Source organism: Lonchura striata, chromosome 3, assembly GCF_050655825.1.
Source record: "Lonchura striata isolate lonStrDom1 chromosome 3, ASM5065582v1, whole genome shotgun sequence".
Classification (NCBI taxonomy): Eukaryota; Metazoa; Chordata; class Aves; order Passeriformes; family Estrildidae; genus Lonchura; species Lonchura striata.
This window is the reverse complement of record NC_140705.1, coordinates 24,285,510-24,307,757: the sequence shown is the minus strand read 5'-3', so window position 1 is coordinate 24,307,757 and position 22,248 is coordinate 24,285,510. Positions and strand designations below refer to the sequence as shown.

General features: G+C 36.0%; 1 protein-coding gene across 3 annotated transcripts in view; it reads right to left on the bottom strand.

Moving 5' to 3' along the window:
- The window catches only part of SACK1B (scaffolding CK1 anchoring protein B), a 56,144-nt gene that overhangs the window by 9,438 nt on the left and 24,458 nt on the right, over positions 1-22,248 (bottom strand). For 2 of the 3 annotated variants that reach the window (XR_014953610.1, XM_021551222.3), the window contains exons 3-4: positions 10,186-10,350; positions 1,983-2,107 (exon numbers count right to left, since the gene is read on the bottom strand). Coding sequence is in view for 2 of the 3 variants with exons in the window: in XM_021551222.3 (XP_021406897.3) it covers positions 1,983-2,107; positions 10,186-10,350 (290 nt within the window). In the remaining variant the exon portion in view is untranslated. The remainder of the gene's footprint in view (positions 1-1,982; positions 2,108-10,185; positions 10,351-22,248) is intronic. The other variant, XM_085574661.1, reaches the window with a different exon arrangement.

The window sequence follows — 22,248 nt, the reverse complement described above, 5'->3', positions numbered from 1 at the left end:
TTTCTTGAGAAGAAAGCTTTTACACAAACCTTGGGTTTGTAAAAGTACCTTCTAAATAAGTTGACGGCATGATTCATGTAATTTGGACTCAGGAGGTCTAATCTAACACCAGTTAAATTCAGATGGAGATTTTCCACTTATTTCAGTGGGAGCAGGAATGAGTCTATAACTACCCTTATAACTGCTCTCATAAAAGTATTCTAAAACAGGATTCACAAATGTAGAACAGTAAAGTACAAATACCTAATGGAAAAAAATCACTTCTACAAAGTCTATAGCAGAACTAACCTATACCCACTGTATTATCTCTCCAGTCAGATAATGTTACTGTGTGATTATGTTGTGAAAAAAATACATTTGAAGTAACATGCAGGAGTGTTTCAGCAATTTGGAATGTACTTCATTCTAAGCATTTTCAAAAAGATGCATCTCAGAATTTGAAAAAAAGTTTACATTTTCTAATATGCACACTGCATTGGATATGAAAATTTCTTTTAATTGCAATGATAATACTTTGATAATACTTTTTCTCTTTTCTGCTGTGAAAGGCTGAACACATGCTCAAAGGTAAGTAGCTGCAATTAATTTACAGCTACAAAATGAGATAAAATATATTAACATGTACATTAAGGATGCTGCAACAAGACTAATATCATGGAGCGAAAAACATACAATTTACAGGTTACAGCAAAGAAAACAATTGTTTTGAAATCCTATTTCAAAAAAGGAAAAAAATAAAGAATTTATTTATTTGCATTTTTCTTCTAGATATTAGAAAATAGGTTAGCTTTGTTCATAAAAATAGCTTACTGATTAAGGTTTTTTTTGCTGTTTTTGTATTTTTCAGGAAGTTATAGTGTATCAAGATTAAATCAAATCATTCTGCATAAGTTTTTTACCCATTACTTCTCACAATTAACATATAATATTTGAAAATACCGCTAAACTTTAAATTGAGCTCAGTGACAGATTTCTAAAAGACTTGTTTTTCCTGTTACAAATCACTAGATTCTTTTACCAAGAAGGCCTAATTTCTACAGAAATTGATGATTCCAGCCCCTGTGGTGCAAGGTGTTCAAGTAGTGCTGTTTTTCAAATTGGAATGAGAAAACCTATCCCATTCTCACAGACTATGACACTGTGCGTAGATGTCAAAGCATGCAGACTCTCCCTGCAGTCTCTTACCCACAGTAATTTATGAACTTATCACTTACCTCACTACCATTTATACATGTCAGTCTGAATTTGGGGCTGGCTGAGTCTTGGAGGAAATAAAAGGTCAGATTTCCAAAAGCTTACAGTGGTGGAAATCTATGAAAGACAGTGGCTGTGGATCTGGCACCCAGGCACTAAGCTGGCAGAAACTAACTCACTTGGGCAAAAGAGAAACGTGTAGCATGAAAAGAAGGAAAATATTTAATAATGTGTGAGTTAAGATTGTCTCTGCTTTAACTTAGGTTTTTTCCAGCTCTGCAAGGCTCTTCCAGCCTGTTTTGCTCACATACACTGGAAATAAAAGGAAAACAGAATACAGAAACTTAGCCAAACACAGAGAGAGAGACATGGGCAATTTTTAATTTGACCATCATATACTAGAGAGCCACAGAAGCAGTCTCTAATGTTAGCTTTAGAAGATTATTACATGGAGGAACTATCTTATGAAAAAAACTTTGTCACTCACTTCTCTGGAGTGAATGTTAAACAAGAATAATTCAGACAACAAAAGACAAATCAGGATTTTTTTCTTCAGCTGTAGCAAAACCTATATCCTTTATTTCTTATTTGTGAAAAATGAACAGAGGATCTCTTAGGCTAGTTAGCAATAAGTATCTATGAAAACTTGTTAAATTACAGAAAACATTATCAAATTTACCCATGTGATTCCCTAGAAGAATTTTCACAAATACAAAATCTCAAAATTTGCTATACCAACAGTACTGAGATGACAGGTTTGCTACAGACACTTCAGTGATTGATCTTACCTGTAAGAACCATACATGACTTTCTTACAGTCAACAAGAATAAATTTTTGTTCCATTTTTCCATGGAATTTTGCTCCTGTTTTAGAATAGTAATCTTGTCCTTTCACTGTCCGCACTCTCATATTCTGAAAAAGACAATAAAAACACTTTACTTTGTCTATTATAGTCCATGTTTAACATTCAAGGAGCTAAAATTCAGAGGAACAGTAGGAGAAAAGTTAAATTATTGCACATTAATAAATTCTGCAGGGAATGAAATGCTGACCAAATTTATTGCCAGGGACCCAAAATGGCCAGTTACTGTCTTGTCTTCAAGATTGATGAGATTCCCTAGGCCTCAGAAAATGAAATTATACTTTTCCATAGCCAAAACTTCCAAAAAGACGTTCTGGCAGAAGATATCTTCAACAAGGGAAAGTGGTTTTGTATTTAAAAAAAAATTCTTTCCATCAGCTGATACATGTTTATATGATTTCCAAATATTTCAGCTAATCATAGAGAACACTTAAAAAGAGCCAAGATCACTTTTATTTTAATTGAACAAGTCTACAAATACTATATCCTACTCTGAGATCATCCACCAAATGATACCACTTAGTGCTAGAATCCCTTGCAGATTTACCACCAATAAAATTTATCTATCATATTTTTAAGTTCAGGGACGCTAACACAACATTCAGAGGTAGCACAAACTCAATGCAGAAGCTAATTTTGAATTCTGTTAAGATTTATGCTTTATTCATGCAAACTCAGTAAATGGCACTTGGGAAATTTTCCACGCCGGATCTCAAAAATATGAAATTTTTTCCCAAACTACTGATGAAACTGATTCAGCTAAGTCAGCATCTTCTCATTTTTCTGTCTCTACTGTCATGTGGGTTTTTATGATCATGGAAAGAGAAAATTTGAAGGAAGTTGTTACTATACCTTATAGACTGTACTAATAACAATTTTCAAAAAGTTCTTATGGGGATGTAGAAAAAAAGATACATTTAACAGAAATTGTTACACAAAAGGTTCTTACTTATAGAAAAGCTAAAATTTATATTCAATGCAAACCAACCTACAAGCATCTACTTTATGTAACTATGGAACACAAAATACTTCACAAGACATAAAAGCAGCTTGGAATATAACTGTGAATGATCACAATATTTACTGTAGCTTCTAGCCTTGGAATAGTTTTTCTAGCAACCCTAAGTTTTCCAGTGGGAGTAAAATCCATAATTTAGCATTGGCAGTAAAAACCAAAAATCTGCACAATTATTATATACTCTGTACATATGGAAATCATGGAATGTAAGACCTGTGAACAGACAGGAATGTCACATTTCACCAGAACTGCCACAAGGGCAGGCTGCAGATCACAGATGTGCTCTGTAAAGGTCAGCTGTAGGTGGAAAGGCTGTTCATGAAGCAAATGGAAAAGACTGTGTGCATCGTAATTCCACCAAAATCAGGAGGATTAAATAAATAGAAAAGGATGGGATGGGATGGGATGGGATGGGATGGGATGGGATGGGATGGGATGGGATGGGACGGGACTATTTCAGGTGGAAAGGATGTACAGTGATCATCTACTCTGACTGCCTGACAAATTCAGGACTGACCAAAAGTTAAAGCAAATTATCAAGGGCATTACCAAATGCCTCTCAAGGACTGAGGAGCTTGGGGCATTGATCACTTCCCTAGGAAGCCTGTTCCACTGTTTAACAACTCCCTCAATAAGGAAATGCTTCCTGATGTCCAGTCTAAACCTCCTGCAGTGGGCTGAACCATTCCCATGCATCCTGTCACTGGATACCAGGGGGAAGAGACCAGCATCTCCTTCTTCACTTCCCATCCTCAGGAAGCGGTAGAGATGTTCAAACTTACAAATTCATTTAAAATTTCAGTCTGTAAAATATGACTGAGTTTGCAATCAGTGACATAAACCCTCATTATCTATCAGAGCACTTCTACATTTGCCTAAAACATATAAATTTCTGGTAGATAAAGGCTGTAGGAGTTTTAAGGATAATATCTACTATAATCCAATGAACTTTATTCTTTCCAAACAGAACATTTAAAAAATTAGGAGAAAATATCCATGACATGAAAGCACATTTCCAAATAATACATGCTTACTAAATCAGTGTATATTTCAGTGTTGGTACTTTGAAACTTTTACCAAATGAAAAATCAAACCACAGAAGCAAGAGTTACACTTAAAAGCCGATGAGTGGGAAAACCAGGGTTTAACTCAAGTTATCAAAGTTCTTTAAACTTCATTCACTGTTAGGTGAGTTTTTGCTTTGCATTTTTGTCAAGCTTTGAACACAAATTCAACTCAGTTAAAATGTACAAAGACAGCATTTAAGAATTTCTTTTGTTCATGAGCTAGCAAATGTAAAACATGTCTAGAAAATATTAAACATAAAGCTTATCTCTTCATTAGAAAAATAAAAGAAATATTATCTAGAAGCACTGTAAAATTTTAAAAGGTAAAAAATTTAAAAGCAAAAATACAGGTGGATACTTAGGTCTATTTCCAGAAAGAGCTACAAAAGAATTAATAACAACCCAAATTGCATTACTGAATGCCAGATATACACAAATCTGCATCTCTAATTGCTAATCACTTTTGCCAACCTAATGTCCTGTCTTTTAAGTTTTCTGCATTCCAATTAGAAGTTGTCTTCTTGATGAAAATCAATTTTTGTGCTTTTCCAAATTGATTTTATTGAACTTTGAACAAGCATACTGAAGAAAGTAATTTTTTTACCAGCAGCTATTCAAGCTTTAACTAATTATATTAAAAACTTTCTTTTGAAAGATAAATACTATGGAAATAGTAATTCCTGAAAAGAAGAAAATACTGAAATTTACCCATTCTAAAGATAACCATAATAGTAACCCCTTACTTTAATAAAATCTTGTGAATTAGTAATGAAATTTGCATTTACTTTGATGACTGTTTTACCCAGTTCTATATACCACATAATTATATGTGTATTTCAGACATATTTAATTATATTTAAACATATTTATGTCATTATAATTTGAAAAAGGTAACTTGAGAGCAGCTTATACATTTTCAAGTGCCCATAACAAGTAATATTGGCCTAAAGACATGTCAGTTGAACACATTAAATGTTACTTAGATAATGTCTGATCAGTATTGGACAGGATATAATTTGGGAATCAATGCTGGAGGCACAACCAAGTCTAATGGCTTGCAAATTGCTATACTACACAAACAAAAAAGCTTTGCCTTAGGTACACATAAGTTGAAATATAACTTTAAGTAGGCATATGTAAAAAGGGAATAAAATTATTTACATTAAATTCCTGGGAGGTTTTAAGAAGAACTGTAATCACTGTAGTCACTCTGTTCTCCTTTTTGTTTACCTTCTCTTCAGTATTTTTCCTCCTGTAGCTTTTCCATCCCTATTCACCGATTCGGAACTCTTTTCCTCCTTTGGTAGATCATCCATTACCAGATGGGAATGTGACAAGTGCAAAAGATCATGCTTACCTTTCTCACATAACACTTCCTTTTCCTGCACAGTTCATCCAGCATTCTTCACCATCTCCAAACCCTCTAATTAAGGTGCCAGGAATGCACACTTTTATTAACCACCCAAAGTCCCAAATCACGCAAACCATATATGAAATGTAACAATGCGTTCCACTTGGGATTAGAAGCAGTAAACATATACATACAGAATTACAAGCCCCATCTGGTATGAAGTGCTGGGATTCACCCTCCTGCCTGACTTCATCCTCAGGCTATAGGACTCTCCTAACAGCAGTGTGCTCATCACAGCATCATTGTGGGGAAAGCAATCATTAATTTATGAATGGATCTTCTCTCTTGCCCAAGAGTTTACAGGACACTCAGGAACATTTAAAACATCCAGTGGCTGCAGTTTTATAATAGCCATCAGTGCTATCCAGTTAAATGACACTCAATGATGAACAAGAAACAAGCTCTAACCTCTTATCATTTTCTTTACATTTTCATTCCAGAGAGTGCCACATAACCATGATCTAAAATTTTGAAGTATTATGCACCATTACACATTTATTTTCCTTAGTAAAATCTCTACAGTGAGTATACTGGTCTCAAACATTTCATTTCAGCACTTTTTACTTGTAGGCACTGCTTTTATCAGTGGTCCATTACTTGCCCCATACATGCTGTCAAGAATACGTACAAAGAAAATGGATGTCTACCTAATATTTAACCTAACAGTTTTAAAGGAAAAATAGTCAAATTTCTCATATTGTTCCTTAGTGATAAGGTCTCCCTTTCTCTTCTCAAAGCTGAAAAAAATCAAATCTCTCAGCGTTTCCTCATATAGCAGCTTCATATTGGATCATCTTTATGGCCGTTCTCTGGCCCTTCTCCAGACTATATATTTTTTTAAGTAGTGGAGGTGAAAACTGAAGACACTATTCCAAGTGCTGAGTAGAGTGGCACAAAGACTTGTCCATCTCTGCTGGTGATGCCCTTGCTGAGGCAGCCCAGCACGCTGTTGGTTTCCTTGCAGGAGCAGCACACTGCTCACTCACACTGAGCTTGTTATGGGCTGAACCCCAGTGGTCATATCCCAGCCTGTGCTGCATTCCTGGATTATGCTTTCCCAGGTACAAGACTTTACCCTCATGCTTGCTGAGATTCATAAGGGCCTTGCTAGCCCACTCTTACAGCTAATCCAGGTCCCCCTGCAGGGTGGCTCTCCCTTCCAAAGTGCCCACTTATTCACTCTATCTGGTATCATCAGCAAACTTTGTCAGGGTGCACTTGATCCTCTCATCCAGATCACTTATGAGAATATTAAACAGCATTGGACCCAGAACTGACCCCTGGATGATACCACTTGTGACAGATTGTCAGTTTAAAAAGTAGCTATTGAACACATATGTGCTGTAAAAATGCCAAGTAGTTTTCAAGTTCACTTCTATTCTGACTTTGAATATGACTTAATGATCACTACTCAAGACATGACTGGAGTCTGGTCCTTATCACAGAATTTGCTCACAGATACAACATCATGCTGTGAGTGGCTATTCAATAACCAAATTTGCCTTAGATGTGGAAGTACTGGCAAACTTTTGATGATTTTGGTAACACTGGTGAGAAAAACCAGGCTGCAAGCAGGTCTCAAGAACAGCTACTACTGTGTATTTAAACATGCATATCTGGGAGTAGATTTCAAAGAAGGAAAATAAAATCAATTAGTGGTTTAATTTTCCCTTTCCTGCAATTCATTAAAAATGTTGAGAGCATTATCAGATAATAATCAGGTCCTGCTAAATTGCTTTCAATATCCTCCTGTAGCAAAATGGTTCTTCATTAGCAGAAGAGTAAAAAAAGAGGTTTCTCCAGAGCATAGAACCTCCACTGTCTCACGTCATATCAAATAAAATACCTGTCAGTAGCAGAAAAAAAAGTGAAAAAATTTACCATTAGCATCTGAAAAATCACCTGGAAAAAAAAAAAAAGTTTGAATCTGTAACAACTTTTCATCTTTCTACGCAAAGGAACTGCTGACCAAGCAAGTCAGACCAGTGAGAAAGTTAATCAAAGAAAGCTCAGGTAGAGAAAAAAAACAAAAAAGAAACAATTAATTACTGAGGACAAATGCAGTACAGCCAGAAAACTAATGAAACTGGGAAAGAGAAATGGGAAAGTACAGGAAAGGAATTATTTGAGCTCCACTGATAGATGTGATGTCAAAATGAATATTAAGTAAGAAACAACCTAAATGAAAAGATGCTGCAGGAAAGACTAGAACGAATCCTAGTAACCCCCTGATTTCATAGTTTCCTATATGGAATTCACAAAATAATGATGGAATATATGGTCCATCAATTTTTTCAGTTATATGTTTCAATAAAGAAGAAAACATGCCCAGGAGTCAGACTACAGATGAGAAAAACTGTCTGCACAGACATTTAATGAAGATTTAGTAACAAAATACTCTTTCTTTTCCATACAGAAGATAACTTAGTTATAAATGTGAACTAAAAAAAACAGTTTTGTTCATCACTGCATCTCGGTTTTTTTACTGATTCAAAAGGAGAGAAAAAGAGACAGAGGTGTTGAGTCTGAAAGGCTTTGCAGAAAACTCATCATGAGTGTCAGGACTAAGAAGCATCATCCATACTCCAACAAGACTGAACCAAATTATGCCAGACAATAACAAGACCAGTGCTGCTGGTGCTACATCTTCAGGAAAAGAAATAGACCCATAGAGCTCTGCTCTCTTCTTGCCTTCACTGAATATAAGGGCAAGGCCAGAAGCCAAGAGTACAAAAAGTTGAAGATGCTTACCTTTTTTCTGAACCTTGAGTGATGTGAAAAAAGGAAAGGGAGAAAACATCTTCAAAATACTGTCTGTTCTTTCATAGTCACCTGCATTTCCCTTTTATCCTCTAAAAAGGCACAGGAGCTAAAATGCAGGAGTAGTAAACTGCTATTTTCAGAGCAACAGTCACTGGGAGTAGCCCATGGATAAGAACACCATTAATTTGAACTGTTTTATTTCAAGCTAAACTGGAAACTCAGCACACAACAGGATTATTGCTTAGCTCTTTGGCATATATTTTCTATTTTCTGATAAAACTCAAAGTATTCTAAGTTAACCTTGCAGAGTAAAGATGTATTTTATTTCTCCTGCCAAAAATCAGAAATGTAAAAATACAATGTCAATGAAGAAGTTACATACAAACCCCTCCAATCCACACTAATCCATACAAAATCCACTCTAATCTATGTATATTAAATTTTCAACCATAGTACAAATACCTAAAAGTCTATAAAACTGCCTTAAAAAGACATCCTTGAATCCAAAGTAGGTAAGCTTTTGCAACAGCTGTGGATACACACTGCATGGAATTATTTTGAAAATGCATATGACATTTTCAAGACATCCCTTTAAAGGCACACTCCTAATTTTCTATATTTTGGAAGGACAAAACTCATTTAATATATAGACATAGATAATTTTTGGCAACCTCTACGGCATAATTAACCCAAGTAATCAGTAAATGGTGTTATCTCAACTTCCAGAATATGGAAGTACTGCCAAATACTGACTTCATGAAAGGCAATCACTACCAGTGTTTATATAACATCACAGTTTTGGTGGTTTTTCCTCAGAAGTTCCCACAAGTCTGTGTATTAGGCCACCAGACAGCAATCCCAGACTCCTATGCAAGAAACAAGCATGGAAAGTAGAGTGGGAATATTTCTGAGGACATAAGTCAACACTCCAGAGTAAAAAATGGGTATAAAATGGAGTTTGCTCCAAACATCCACCAAAAAGTCCTCTTTATCCTCACAAATACACCACATCTCTGATTCCTGGACTGGGTTCTTAAAATAGGTGCTGCTAAAAAGAGCTTTTATAATACTTTTGACTGGCATGAATGTAGCTTAACTAGTTACAGAGGCAAGGAACTTCAAATGGAGCTATGAGCTAAGGCAGTGCTCAGAACTTTGCAAGCAGACTCCAACAACATCCTTGGAACTTCTTTATGTCTGTCAACAGTAGAGTAAACCAAGAAGTCCTTATGAAACACTTATGTCAGTTCAGTGCAGCTCATGGTTTGTATTCTAATCTCTGATAAACATTTGGGCAATGCAGGACATCTCGTGAAAATGTAAATGTCATCTTGTTATCTCTCTTACAGGCTAAAATTACATATTTAATGTCTAAAAGCAATAGGACAAAGCACAGACATGGAAATACGGATTTTCAGGAAAACACTATTAAAATAGAATCTTGGGCCTCCTAAAGTATTTTAATGCAGAATCTTAAAGAAGAAATCATAAAATGAAGTACACAACTTATTAATTTATCTAAGTCTTATGACTTTATTTGCAGGCAACTATAGGAGAAAGGATAAAAAAAAAGCTTAGTTTTACAAACATGCTGTATTCCTAAATACACAATAATGGAAAATTATTTTATAAATTATATATGAAAGCTATGACATTCTATGAAAATGTTCTTGTTTTGACACTTGAAAAATATACTTAAAAAAAATATATCTGTAGAGAAAGTTCGGCTGAGAGCTTACCTATTTACACCTGTTTGTTAATTTTAAAAATCAGTATTTAATAACCACTTTTTCAATAATAATCACTTTTCAGTGGGCTGTGGAGGAGTAAGTGGTGAATGTTCATGCAAAGGAAGACAGGATGCCTTACCCTGAGTCTCTGAACTTGACAGCCTTGTTTCTCTGTCATCTTCAGAAAGTGACTGAAGTTCGATTCATCAAGCAGAATATACACTGCAATCCCTCTAGCAGATGCCTCCACGATTTCTCTAAAAATATCCACATCTGTAAACATATCCATAACAATGGCAATGACCTGAATCAAACAGGAAAGACACAAATTATTGTATTGTATAAACTCGTATCTAGAATTCTTCACTGAAGCCTGCACTGAGCTTCTAATATGCTAATGTTTTTTACACAATAAAATGTTCTATTTTCTATGCTGTTCCACTTAACCTGAAAGCTTTCAAGACCACTGGATCTTCTTTTTGAGAAATCAAGTGATTACCTATGTGATGTATGTCACAAGTACCAAAGTCCAGTAAAATGTGTTGTGGGTTTTCTTGGTTTTGCCTGGAATCAAGTTGATTTTGTTCCTAATAGATGGTACCGTGCTGTGGTTAGGATTTAGCACAAACTGATGTGGTTGTTGATAAGTAGCGGTTATCCCAAGTGAAGGACTTCTCAGTGTTCCAAGCTCTGCCAGTGAGCAGGTGCATAAGAAACCGGGAGGAAGCACAACTAGGACAGCTGACCCAAACTGGCCAAAGGCATTTTCCATACTGTAGAATGTCATGGTCAGTGTGCAAACTGAGGGGAGCTGGCTGGGAGGGGCCAATCACCGCTCAGGGACAGTCTGGGCATTGGTCAGTGAGTGGTAAGCAACTGCATCACTTACTTCTTGGGTTTTACCTCTCTCTCTCTCTCTCCTTTTAACTTACAGTTATTGTTAAAACTACCAACAGAATCCTTTTATTATTATTATATTTTACTTTCTATGTAAAAATGTACTTTACTGTAATACATTTACTTATTAAATTATTAAACTTTTCTTATCTCAACCCACAAGGGTTTACTTCTTCCCAGTTCTCTCCTCCACACCACTAAGGGGGTGAATGAGCAAGTGGGTGTGTGGAACTTTGTTGCTGGCTGGGGTTAAACCATGACATGGGTGTGCGTAGTGACTGGTTTGATAAGGGAAAAGGAATCCCAATAAAAGTGAAAGAGAGGGGGAAACAGCAATACAAGTGATGTGTAAAAACCTTCAAAATAAAATTGCAATATGCATAGAAGAAAAATCAGTTAAAAATTTTGTACACAGGGCTTCTTAGTCTTTCATCATTTTCTCTAAAGCTAATGGTGCAAAAGCCTGAAGTAGCTAATAAGCAGAGCAGAATAAGAGCTGGAGGTGCTCTTACAGGGACAAAATGTCCTCAGCTCATGAGAGCTTGGCTCAAGAAGATCAGAATGCTGAACACCAGCTACCAACAGCCTTCAATCCACAGGGATAAAGCAAGTATGTCTGATTTGGAAAAGCAATGTCCTTCTAGAGGTATTTTGGAGATATACATATAAATGTACTGTTGACATATCATTAGTAATTTGGGAAGAACTACTGTTGAAACATGAAAGGAAATAAGAGGAAAACCCCATGTCTGTGTAACTTTTAAAGGTATTATTTTTGTCCTCTAGTGTTTTCATGAAAAGTTGCAATGAGGCGTCTCAGGTGAAAATTCAAATCAAATGAACCCTTCACAGATATCAGACCAGGTTTTACGATTTTCACTAATCTTTAAACTACTTGTACAACAACTTTAAAGGTGTAATTGTTATGTTTCAGGTACTCATCTTTTTCTAGAACCGAAATATTTACCTCACAGAGGTAAATGTTGTTGCACACAACCAGGTAGAAGCTACGTCTCCAGACAGTTGCACAAATTACCTTTTTTGAATCCCCCCTGCTTAGAACTAAAACTTTCATTTATGCCAAACATGTAATTAAATCACTAGAAATATAAATGAGAAATGACTTACAAAAACTAAAAGTAAACTAAAGTAATGGAAACAATTAGAGAAGGTAAGAAGACAACTCCTGAATAAGGGAAAAGGAACAAAATTGGCCTCTGCTTTACATGTCACTTGGCAATAAAGTCTTTACAAATCCACCACTCAGAGAGGAAATGAATAGCATTAAAGAATTTTATTCTTACATAAATCTTAGGTAATATGCCAATGCACTACCTCATTTTCTTTATTGACTTTTTGAAAGTAAAACCCAAATGTGTTTTTCTCCAGTACAGAATATATTTCTTTATCTAAGGACTGAAACCACAAATGTTTATCTTGGCTCCAAGGATCTCATCACTTTCAGACTGCACCTTCTGCTTATTCTTGTTTCTGAGATACACAGTGTTAACTGAACAAGGCAACCCTATATATTCATCTGTCTTGTTTCACTTGCATCTGAGAAGAAAACTGCCAAGACAGATCAGGTATGGTAGGTAAAAAGACCAAAAAATAATCTGTTCTTAAATAGTCTGTTTCATTATGTTTCCGCCTTCCTCTGAACTCCCTAATTTCTTCCTAGACTTTCCTTTTCTTCAGTTCTTCAAGAAATGGGTGCTCATTGCATTCTAGGATCAATTTAAATGTAAGAGAAAAATCCTGAATGGATTCATTAGTGCACACTGATACAAGTACCTAAAATATTCAAAACCCACAGCACAGCCCTCAAAAAACATTTTAACACTCCCTTATGGCAGATATCTAAGATATTCACAGGTTTGCAGCACTTTGTGGTTGCAAAGACTGCTGAACTGGAAAGATGCAGAATAAACCCCAGAAGAATGTGCAATAAAAACCAAAACCCAGCACAGACTAGAATGGCCATTATCTATCTTTATGAAGAAGGTAGAGAAATAAACATATAAGCAAGCAGGCCAGTAACTTGGTGACATAAGAAGGATGTATGTGCACTATTGTGCAGATATTTCACTCGAGAATGAACAGGGAACCCTCTTTGTCTTCACTAGTAGAAATATTCTCAAGCCATTTATCTTATTAAAAGCATCAAGTAGCCTTGCAAGAAAATGTAGGTTTCACTTCCAGAGTTGGAATAGAGATTATCTTTTGAAACTTGACGCTCATGCTGTCTGAAAAGTCCTTACCAGAATTTGAGTGCATAGATGCAAAGCCAGAGTCATGACCTGACAACCAAATGGGCATCCATTTGTGCATTTCCTACAGACCAGAGGTGACTCTTTGTTAAATGTTCTCATTAGGCTGCCCATTTACTCTTAGCAACATGCAACTGATCTATTAAACACAAACATAATCAGGCTCATCTGCTGGAGATGAGTGACAAATTTGAACAATGCATATGATACACATATGATACATACAATAAGTAAAAAGTCATTAACAGTGATAAGGTAATTTCTGCATACTGATTTCCATAAACCTAAACAGATGTTTGACCATAAACTATAGGTTTTAATTTAGAAAGAGTGGATTCCATAAAGGTCATGGAATAAATAGTCTGGTCTTTAAATGTAATAAACTTCCTTTTTTTTTTTCCTCCTTTTAATAGGGATATGTGTACATTTCCTCAGTTTGCCTACTTTGCAGCAGAAGGGAGTATTGCACATGGGAAAAGACAAAGCAAATATGGTATTCAGAGTTCCGAGTTTTGATTAATTAAGGAGACCAAGACTGGGAAATTACTTCAATGAGGTATTCTATAATGTGTACCTACCTTTTATTAAAGCTGCAACAACAGCTGCAGGATTACAGGACTAGTTACTTGCTGCATCACTTCAGAAGAAAAGATTTCACTGCTGTGTTTTTACATTTGTTTTTGCAATTGCAGAGCTAATTTCCACCCTGCTACTTACAAGAACACAACAGTAGATTCCAGTAAGAGAGAAAAACTGATATAATTCAAACTGCAGAAATACATCAGAAAATTGCCTATTCCATACATTCTGTTTCTTTTAGGCATAACAATACTACCCTGAGTCAAGAAAACCTCCTAGAGGCAGAAAGTTCTAGTATAATACAGGAGGCTTCCTTACAAACTGTCATTTTTTTTCCCAAAGCATATTTGTTTTCCATAATGCAAAGATATTTTTAAAAGGAACCACTCATGCTTTTAAATCATATACAATGGCCTTCCAACCATTCCAGGAAAACTTGACGGGTACAGCAGTTTTTTGATGAAAAGCACCAGAATTCTGGGAGAACTTTCCAAACCTGATCAAAAATGACCCTCACTTGGGAACAGCTAAACAAGCATGTTACACCTCCAGGGAGGAGAAAATAGTTGGTAGAGTAGACATTTGCTGTGCATAATATCACATAGCACTGAAATTAAGCACAGCAAGAGGGAACTACCACCACCTGTGTGGGTATTGGATAGAAGAACTAAAAGTTCAGTTCTTCCAAAAGTGAAGAGAGTGCAGAAAACAGTTTTATGCTGGCTTTCTTCTCCCAAAATTAAAATAATCTTTGATTGTCACTGCTAGTATTTTTAGTTATCTACCCAATCTTTTTTCTTTTTAAGTAATGATTGTTTTTAAGCTTAAAATTCAGTTTCAATGACATCCTTACAGAACAAGAGAATCTGCTGAAGTCAATAAGCACAAAATGACTTCTAATGAATCTGACAAAATGCTCAATTAACTGAAGGCAGTGGTAGAGCCACATGCTATTATCCTTCTTACTGTCTTGACACAGACTATGCTTTGCAACAGAAAAGGAAACTACACACCCTGCTTTGGCATTTAAAAACATGTAAATATGACAAGAAAGTATAATTTTGTTGAATAAGACTATTTTTATACAAATATTCTAAACTACATTTTTCAGTAAGCGGATTTATTTAATTGCATGTTGGTGAGGAAAGTACCATTTTAAAACTCGGTATCTCTAAACTATCATCACTCTGTAAGAATACAGAGTATTCTTTTCATTCTTTCAAAGTTCTTAATCTTCAATTTTGGTAAACAACTGACTCCTACAAAAAGTACCAGTGATGAGGTTCATGAAAGACACATATACATTTGTTTGTTGGTTAAAACAAAAAGCTAGAGCTGTAATATCCTGCATATCCTTGATAAACAGGAGATTATGTACATGGTTACATGGCAACAGAGTGGATAACATGACACAGAAAATGGAGGCCAGTGTTCAGTTCTCTGGTACCTATTATGCCAAAGGGTGTTATTGCTAGTTTGGGCCCATCCATGTGCATTGCATTTGCTTAGATGGTTTTCACCTTCAGAAACTAACTCTATTCAAAGACTTATCTAGAAAGAAGTTGCCACTCCCAACAGTTACACTTATCATTAAACATCTCCTGAGCTCGTCCAGGGGAGGGCCACCAAGAGGGCACTTGCCCTGTGCAGACTACATGAAGGAACTGGGTTGTTCAGCCTGGAGCACAGACAGCTTCAGGGAATCTTTCAGCAGTTCCTGGTACTTTACAGGGAAGCTCTCGAAGGACAAAGGTTCTTTGCAGTGGTGGCAGGACAAAAGACAATGATCAAACTGAAACAAGAACAGTTGTGCCTGGATAAAGGGAAACCCCCTTATTCCCACAAGTAGAGCAGGTTGCCCAGAGGGGTCCAGTTTGCATTCTTGGAGGTTTTCAAGACCCTGCTGGATAAAGCCCTGGCCAACCTGTTCAGATACTACCACTAGCCATGCTTTAAGCAGGAGGCTTGGCTGGAGACTTCCAACTGACCAAAGACTGCAACTCAATGATTCAGAGATCTTCATTCCCATCATTGTCAAAATGAAAGCAAAAAAGCAAATTTTGCCATGTTTGGTAGCAATTATAAACTTAACAGAGACTATAAAGAGAGAATGCTGAGAGCTAAAGGAGTTTTTCTGCTTCAATTTTTGATAAGAAATAATAAGTGGCTTTTAATCTTCATTGAGTTTTAGGACATCAAAATCAATCTTTTAATAGGCGTGTGTGCTGAAATTCAAGCATAAATGTAACAAAAGGCCTTCACTGCTAGCACTCAGTAAGTCTGTTTTGTGAACCCTTGACAGTTTCATTATCTCAGCATTACCACTTCTTTCACAAATATGAATTATGATTCTCTAGGTTATATATTGCAGTCTGTGTCATTTAACAACTCCTCTGCTATGAACAGTAATAATACAGGAGTCCTCTACTAAAATTGTTTGCTTAGGGCAGGCTTTACTAGCGACACCTACCAATGTCAATAACCTAGTAATGAATAATGCTGAGGATCTACCCTACACCACAAAAGTATTGATTTCTTGTAACCCACATGGGGCTTACTTTGGGCATTACATGACAAAAATCCATACTGCTGTGCAGTGCTTTAAATGTCACCACCCTTTCTCACCCCAAGAACAAAACCACATCTCTGCAAGAATTATTAATTCTATTTTCATCGACCTTTTCTCTGTTACTCCAGTCCTCTTTCTGCAGATCTCTGTTTTGGGGAGAATCTCCTTGAGGCACAGGCTCAGTGCTGAGTCTGGTCTTTCTCAGACAGCAGGCAATTAAAATAGTGCAGAAAGATAATACAATGCTGTGTACCATGCTGCTAGGAACAGGAGGCAGGCAGCAAATGGACTCGTGAGTTTCTGACATTAGAAGAGACAAATTTGGTGGTCAATGCAGACAACATTCCCTCTAGTAAGCTATATAATAAGTCCCACAAATTATTGTGGCTCTTTTCTCTATTACATTATGTTGGTTTTTCTGGTTAAGGGTTTAGATCCAGTTTTACGTTTCCTGCAATTCATACTACCAGCTCCCTAATAAATCATCTGTTATCCTTACTTTCTGGCTCTGTTGCTCTCACCAAAGTGCTTCTAAGACCAAAGTTCATTAATTTGCTATTAATTTGCAAAACTGAAGACAGCCCTGAAATGCTTTGTACAATAGATCCTTTTAATGCAATGTCTACTTTGAAACCATTTGTGCTGGGTGAATTGTTGAGGTCTCACAATACAGTAACAAATGAAAAGTCTTGCAATAAAGTGCCAAAGTGTAATATAATGAGGGGAGTCTTGCTCTGTAAATATAACCTAATACAATAATATAAATAGTAATCAACCATCTGAGTATTATCTATTCTCCTACAATTTCTGTGGCAATATAATGGAACAAATACTGAATGATTTATACCTATGCAACATTCATGAAATTAATATCACTACTTGTTGCATTGTCACTACTTGTATTATCATCATAATTGACCCCCTGAGATCTTATTTAATGTATTTAATTTGGCTCTACAGACACAGAGAGATATACAATAACTATGCAGAGTACTTGGAAATGTTCTCCCATTATTGCATTCTCTAAAAGCAATTTAATTAACTACAGGGTGAAGTCTGGCACTTCATTATTACAGGCAGCTACACCACCTCAGAATCAGCTCTCCTAACCCTCACTTACCCTCTTCCTCCTCCTGCTCCAAAATAGTTCTACCATTTATTCTGAGGATAGAAAAGCACAGGCTCTCAGAACCAAGTACACCTTCTGTTCTCATTACCAAGCCTCAGTTTATCATGCCATATACCACCTATAAAGATTAAGAATTTTAAACTAAAAACTAAGTTTATATGAAATATAAAATTAACTTCTAACATATACATTAGCAATCTTTAATAACCATAACAATTTCTCTCTGCAACAGGACATCAGAAAAGTTCAACACCAACAAAAAATCATATATATTAGTTCACTGTCCAGAAAACATAAACTAAACTTCTAGCTGGCTCCTGCAATACAAGAGAAACCAGTGCAAACTATTAGAAAATTATGAAGGTGGGTAACCACACAAGGTAACTATACAAATAATTTTAACTGTGTTTACCTGTGTAGTCCATGATTTACCTGTGTAGTCCACAGGTAAAGCCTTATCTGTTCTGTCCAAGAAACACACACAAAAGATGTGCAGTAGGAGAACCTTCTAGCTATCAGTAGCAGGGGAAAATGTTCTAATTCTGTTGACGAATAATAATATGACAGTAAAAACAGGATCTCTGAGAAAGGATGCAATTTTAATTTGAAAAACACTGGAAAGATCAAATTTTTACAATGAAGAATCTTCTTAAAACTACATGAGAATTCTGCCTTTTCCTCAATTTGGGATCAGAAGACCAGCATTAGCTCTTCAACAGGTGAAAACTAAAACCAAAACAAAAGTAAAATTCCCTGAAATGGAAATAAGTGTTTTCTCTGAAAAGTGAATGTACAGAACCATTACCTTTCAGAATGCTATTGCAGGCCAAGCTAGCAAGTCATATATACACCACCTTAAAGTGAAACCTCCTCTGTCACCTCTTGAAATTCACACAACTGGGATTTTTATCTTGCAAAACTCATGGGAGTGAGCTACATTAACTCTATAAATGTGATGTTTATCTATGAGTTTGTTAGTTGTTATTCTGGTTGAAGGATTAGTAAGAACTCATTGTAAGGTGACCACATTACAGGAGACACCTCCTCCCTCTGGCCAGCAGCAGAGGCAGTAATTCTTCTGAAGCTTCACTTCCACTCATGCAGAATTGAGTGTCAGCAAGTCATGGCAACAAGAAGATGAAAGGGGACATTCCAGGGATTTTTCATGGGGACTTTCCAAAGAGCATTTATAAACCTAATCCTTCGAATGAAGAATCTGCAAAGAAACAACTGCTGCTCAGTGCTGGCACACCATAGACATGAAAATATTTACCTAAATCTGCAAAAATCTGTCATGCAAGAAGCATTAACAATGCTCAATTTTAACACTCCTTCCTGCCTGCAGTGCTCCCATCAACAACTAAAATGCTTTTGGTATTTAGCAAGCAAGTTGTGTTCTGTCACTGAGAACAGAAGCAGGCAGAGGTCCTACAGAAAAGGACATAAGGCAGCCCAGAAAATCCTTGGCAAGAAGGAGGAATGCATTAGGGACCTTCCTCTGCCCTTTCTTCTCTTGCCATTAATATTACTGCTGTATTGCCAGTGCCATGTGGGCTGCAGCTGGTTGGGTAGCAAGACTAATATTTGTATTTAGCTCTTCAGAATGTTCATATTCAGTTGTTATGTTGAGAAGCTGCCAAGCTTTTTCTGAGGAAAGCAATCAGAAAGGAAATGCCAGGATTTCTGACGGCCTACATCTCTGCTATACCACAATGGAAATTCATGACAAAATCAAAGGTACTTCTCTAGCCTCCGGCTTTCTCTATGATGAATTTCAAAGACTTCTGCTTCAGAAATGTATTTTTTATTTAAAAGAGTATTAACAGCTTCAATATGTGGGTTCTCATAGGATTCCTTAATATTTAGTGAATGTTTAGGCTATTTCAATTAATATTATAATGTTATACTTTTTATTTAAATTTTTTTTTATAAGTAGAAGCACTTACTTATTCATGTGTGCGTATTTAGTGACTGCACAAAAGCAAACAATGCACAACGGTGTGATAAGTCTTAATTACTTTATTTAAAAGTCTCAGTAGTATGAGTTACTACTGAAAGGTTAAAAACTCTTTTAATATCTGAAATTATTACCTCACACCTGAGAACAAGGGAAAGGGACACTTCAAATGCAGGGGGAGATAAGGGGAAGGCAAAGGGACAAAAACATTTTTTAAAATGCACTAAAAGTGTCCTTTCAAATTATTTCTGCTTAAAAATGCTCCTCATGCCACAGAAAACTAGATTGGACATTAATACTTCTAAGAGCTCTTCCTGTGATTTCTTTCAAGAAATATTAAAATAATTGACTGCTTATCAAAGAATCAAAGTAAATGTATGAAATTTCAGCTAATCTAGATAACAATTCTAGAGAGTAGTTTGGGGGTTTTCCACCTTTAACAGTATATTTTGGTGGGGTTTCTTAGATTGGGAATGGAGTGATGTTCTAAGTCAGTCGGCCTTCCCACCGATTCACTTGGGTTTCCTCAAGTGTCCTGTATACATTTTCAATAAAAAACCCCTCTTTCTGAGAGCTTATATATTGAAAAATGCTTGAAAATTTATAAAACTCCACTATATAAATACACATTAACAGGCTGTAAGCTTTAATCTATAACAAAAGCATTTCTTCAAGTATAGAACTTTGTTGACATTTTTTAATTAGTCACTTAGAAACAATGAAAGTCTCTTCTTCCAAGGCAGTTTTATAAGAAGAAGAGATGATTCAGACCAACTTTTCTAGACCAGGAAGGATAATTTTGCTTTTAAGCTGTGTACTGTTTGTCATCTTTAAGATTTTAATAGTAAACTGCCTGAAATCCCTTGCTCTTGCTTACAAGAGTAAGTAGGTACAGCAGGAACAGCTTGCACAGTAGAGAATCCAAAAATAAAGGCAGGTATGTAACACAGGGATGGAAACTGCTGACTGACTCCACAGTAGATGCTGGAAAGGAATGGAATTAGATGAAAGTGTCTCAAAAGCAGGAAACACTTATTTTTGCATTTCTATGCATATGAAAATTTTGGTGTATCCAAGTCAGCAGACAAACCTGATGTGTTTCAGAGTGGCTTACAATTCAGAAAGATAGACTTTGGAATACATATATGCAGTATGTTAGGCACAGTCCACATGGATGGCCCATCAACATTTTTAGCAAGTGGAAAAATAAAAAGCATAGAGTTGAGGAAGACTTGAAGGCTGTGTACTGCTAAGTCCACAAGTCTTACACCAGGGTGGCCTTGCATCAGGTAAACACAAATTCATGCAAAGACTAATATTTTCTAACATGGAAGGCACTGCATCCAAGAGAAAACAAATCTATTTTTGTAGGTAGTGCTCAATTTAAAACAGCAACTACAACAACAACCAAAAAAACCCAAACCAAACCACAAAAAAACAACAAAAAACAAAACAAAAAAATACAACAAACAAAAAAACAAACAACAAACAAACAAAAAGTTCAATCACTAGATTTCAAATCAGTAAAGTGCTGCAGACCATTAAGCATGACCTGATTATATAACTGACTTAATGACCTTGATACTGAGAAACAATTCCTATATCATTAATTGTTGAAGGCTAGTCCTCTACAGACAGTTGAAACTTCTTCCAAAAGATAGACTGCATAAGGAACACTGGTAGAGAAAGTGTTTCAGATATAAACATAGAAAAAAAAAGAGGAACAAAAAATTGGGAGTCCTTGCAGAAGATGTATGTCCATAGAGCCCCAGCTGACACTAAAAGCAATTCTAGTTAAAAACCTCCTCTAGTTCATAGTCTAGAGAAGGTAATACCAAAGTGAAGAAAGAAAGCCTCAAAAGAAGCTCCTGTTAATCTCTGGAAAGTAGTGGCATAAATTATTTGTCTTTAGGTTAAGAAGGAACATTATAGTCTACTGCAAGAGAGTAATATTTGTTGCAGCTGTAATTAGCAGACCTGGATGGATCACATGCAAGACAGCAAAATAATTTTGCTGTTGGTCATTTTTAATTAAACTTTTGAGTATTGGGGAAATAATGCTTATGGCCACAATTAAAGAAACAGCTTGATGACCCAAAGTGGTTGCTCTGCCTGACTTCTGAAAGGAAAACCAACAAAAGAGTCAATTAATAAAGAAATGAAGGCTAATCACTTATTTAGGGAAGGAAAAATGGGAAAACACCTTTTCAAATACTGCTTATTTAATCCTTTTTTGAAATACACCTTTTGTATTCAGCTTCATATGTGATTGAGGGTCAGTAATAGACACATGACTTAAGGACTGGTTACTGGCCAGATGTGTAAAGTAGTTGTCCAATTAAAACATTTTGATTGCATCTATTTCTAGCAGCCTGTAAGCACAATGACTTAAGGATTTTCATATTGTTTTCACAAAAGGGGAAGCAAACCCACTATAATTTACAGATTATTATGGCCTATTTCTGTTCCCCCTTCCCTTTCTTCTGTGACTGCCTTTGCCTTACTTCTCTCTTCCCTCTACTTCCCCCTACTACTTCACTCCCTTAATTCTTTCTTTCTCCCTTCCTGTCCCTTCTTCCCCCTTTCAAGGGAGGAACTCCAAGGTCATTTAATTTGAGACTGAAAGCAACCTGATACTGGATACTGAATGTGAGATTAAAAGGGGTTCTGATGCATTTTATACAAGCTTAAAAATACTTCCATTTTTATTCTATATTTTATGACTATACCATTATGATATTCACAACAACACTTTTGATTTCTGCTACAATGCCACTAATTCAAATTCTATAGATGTACCT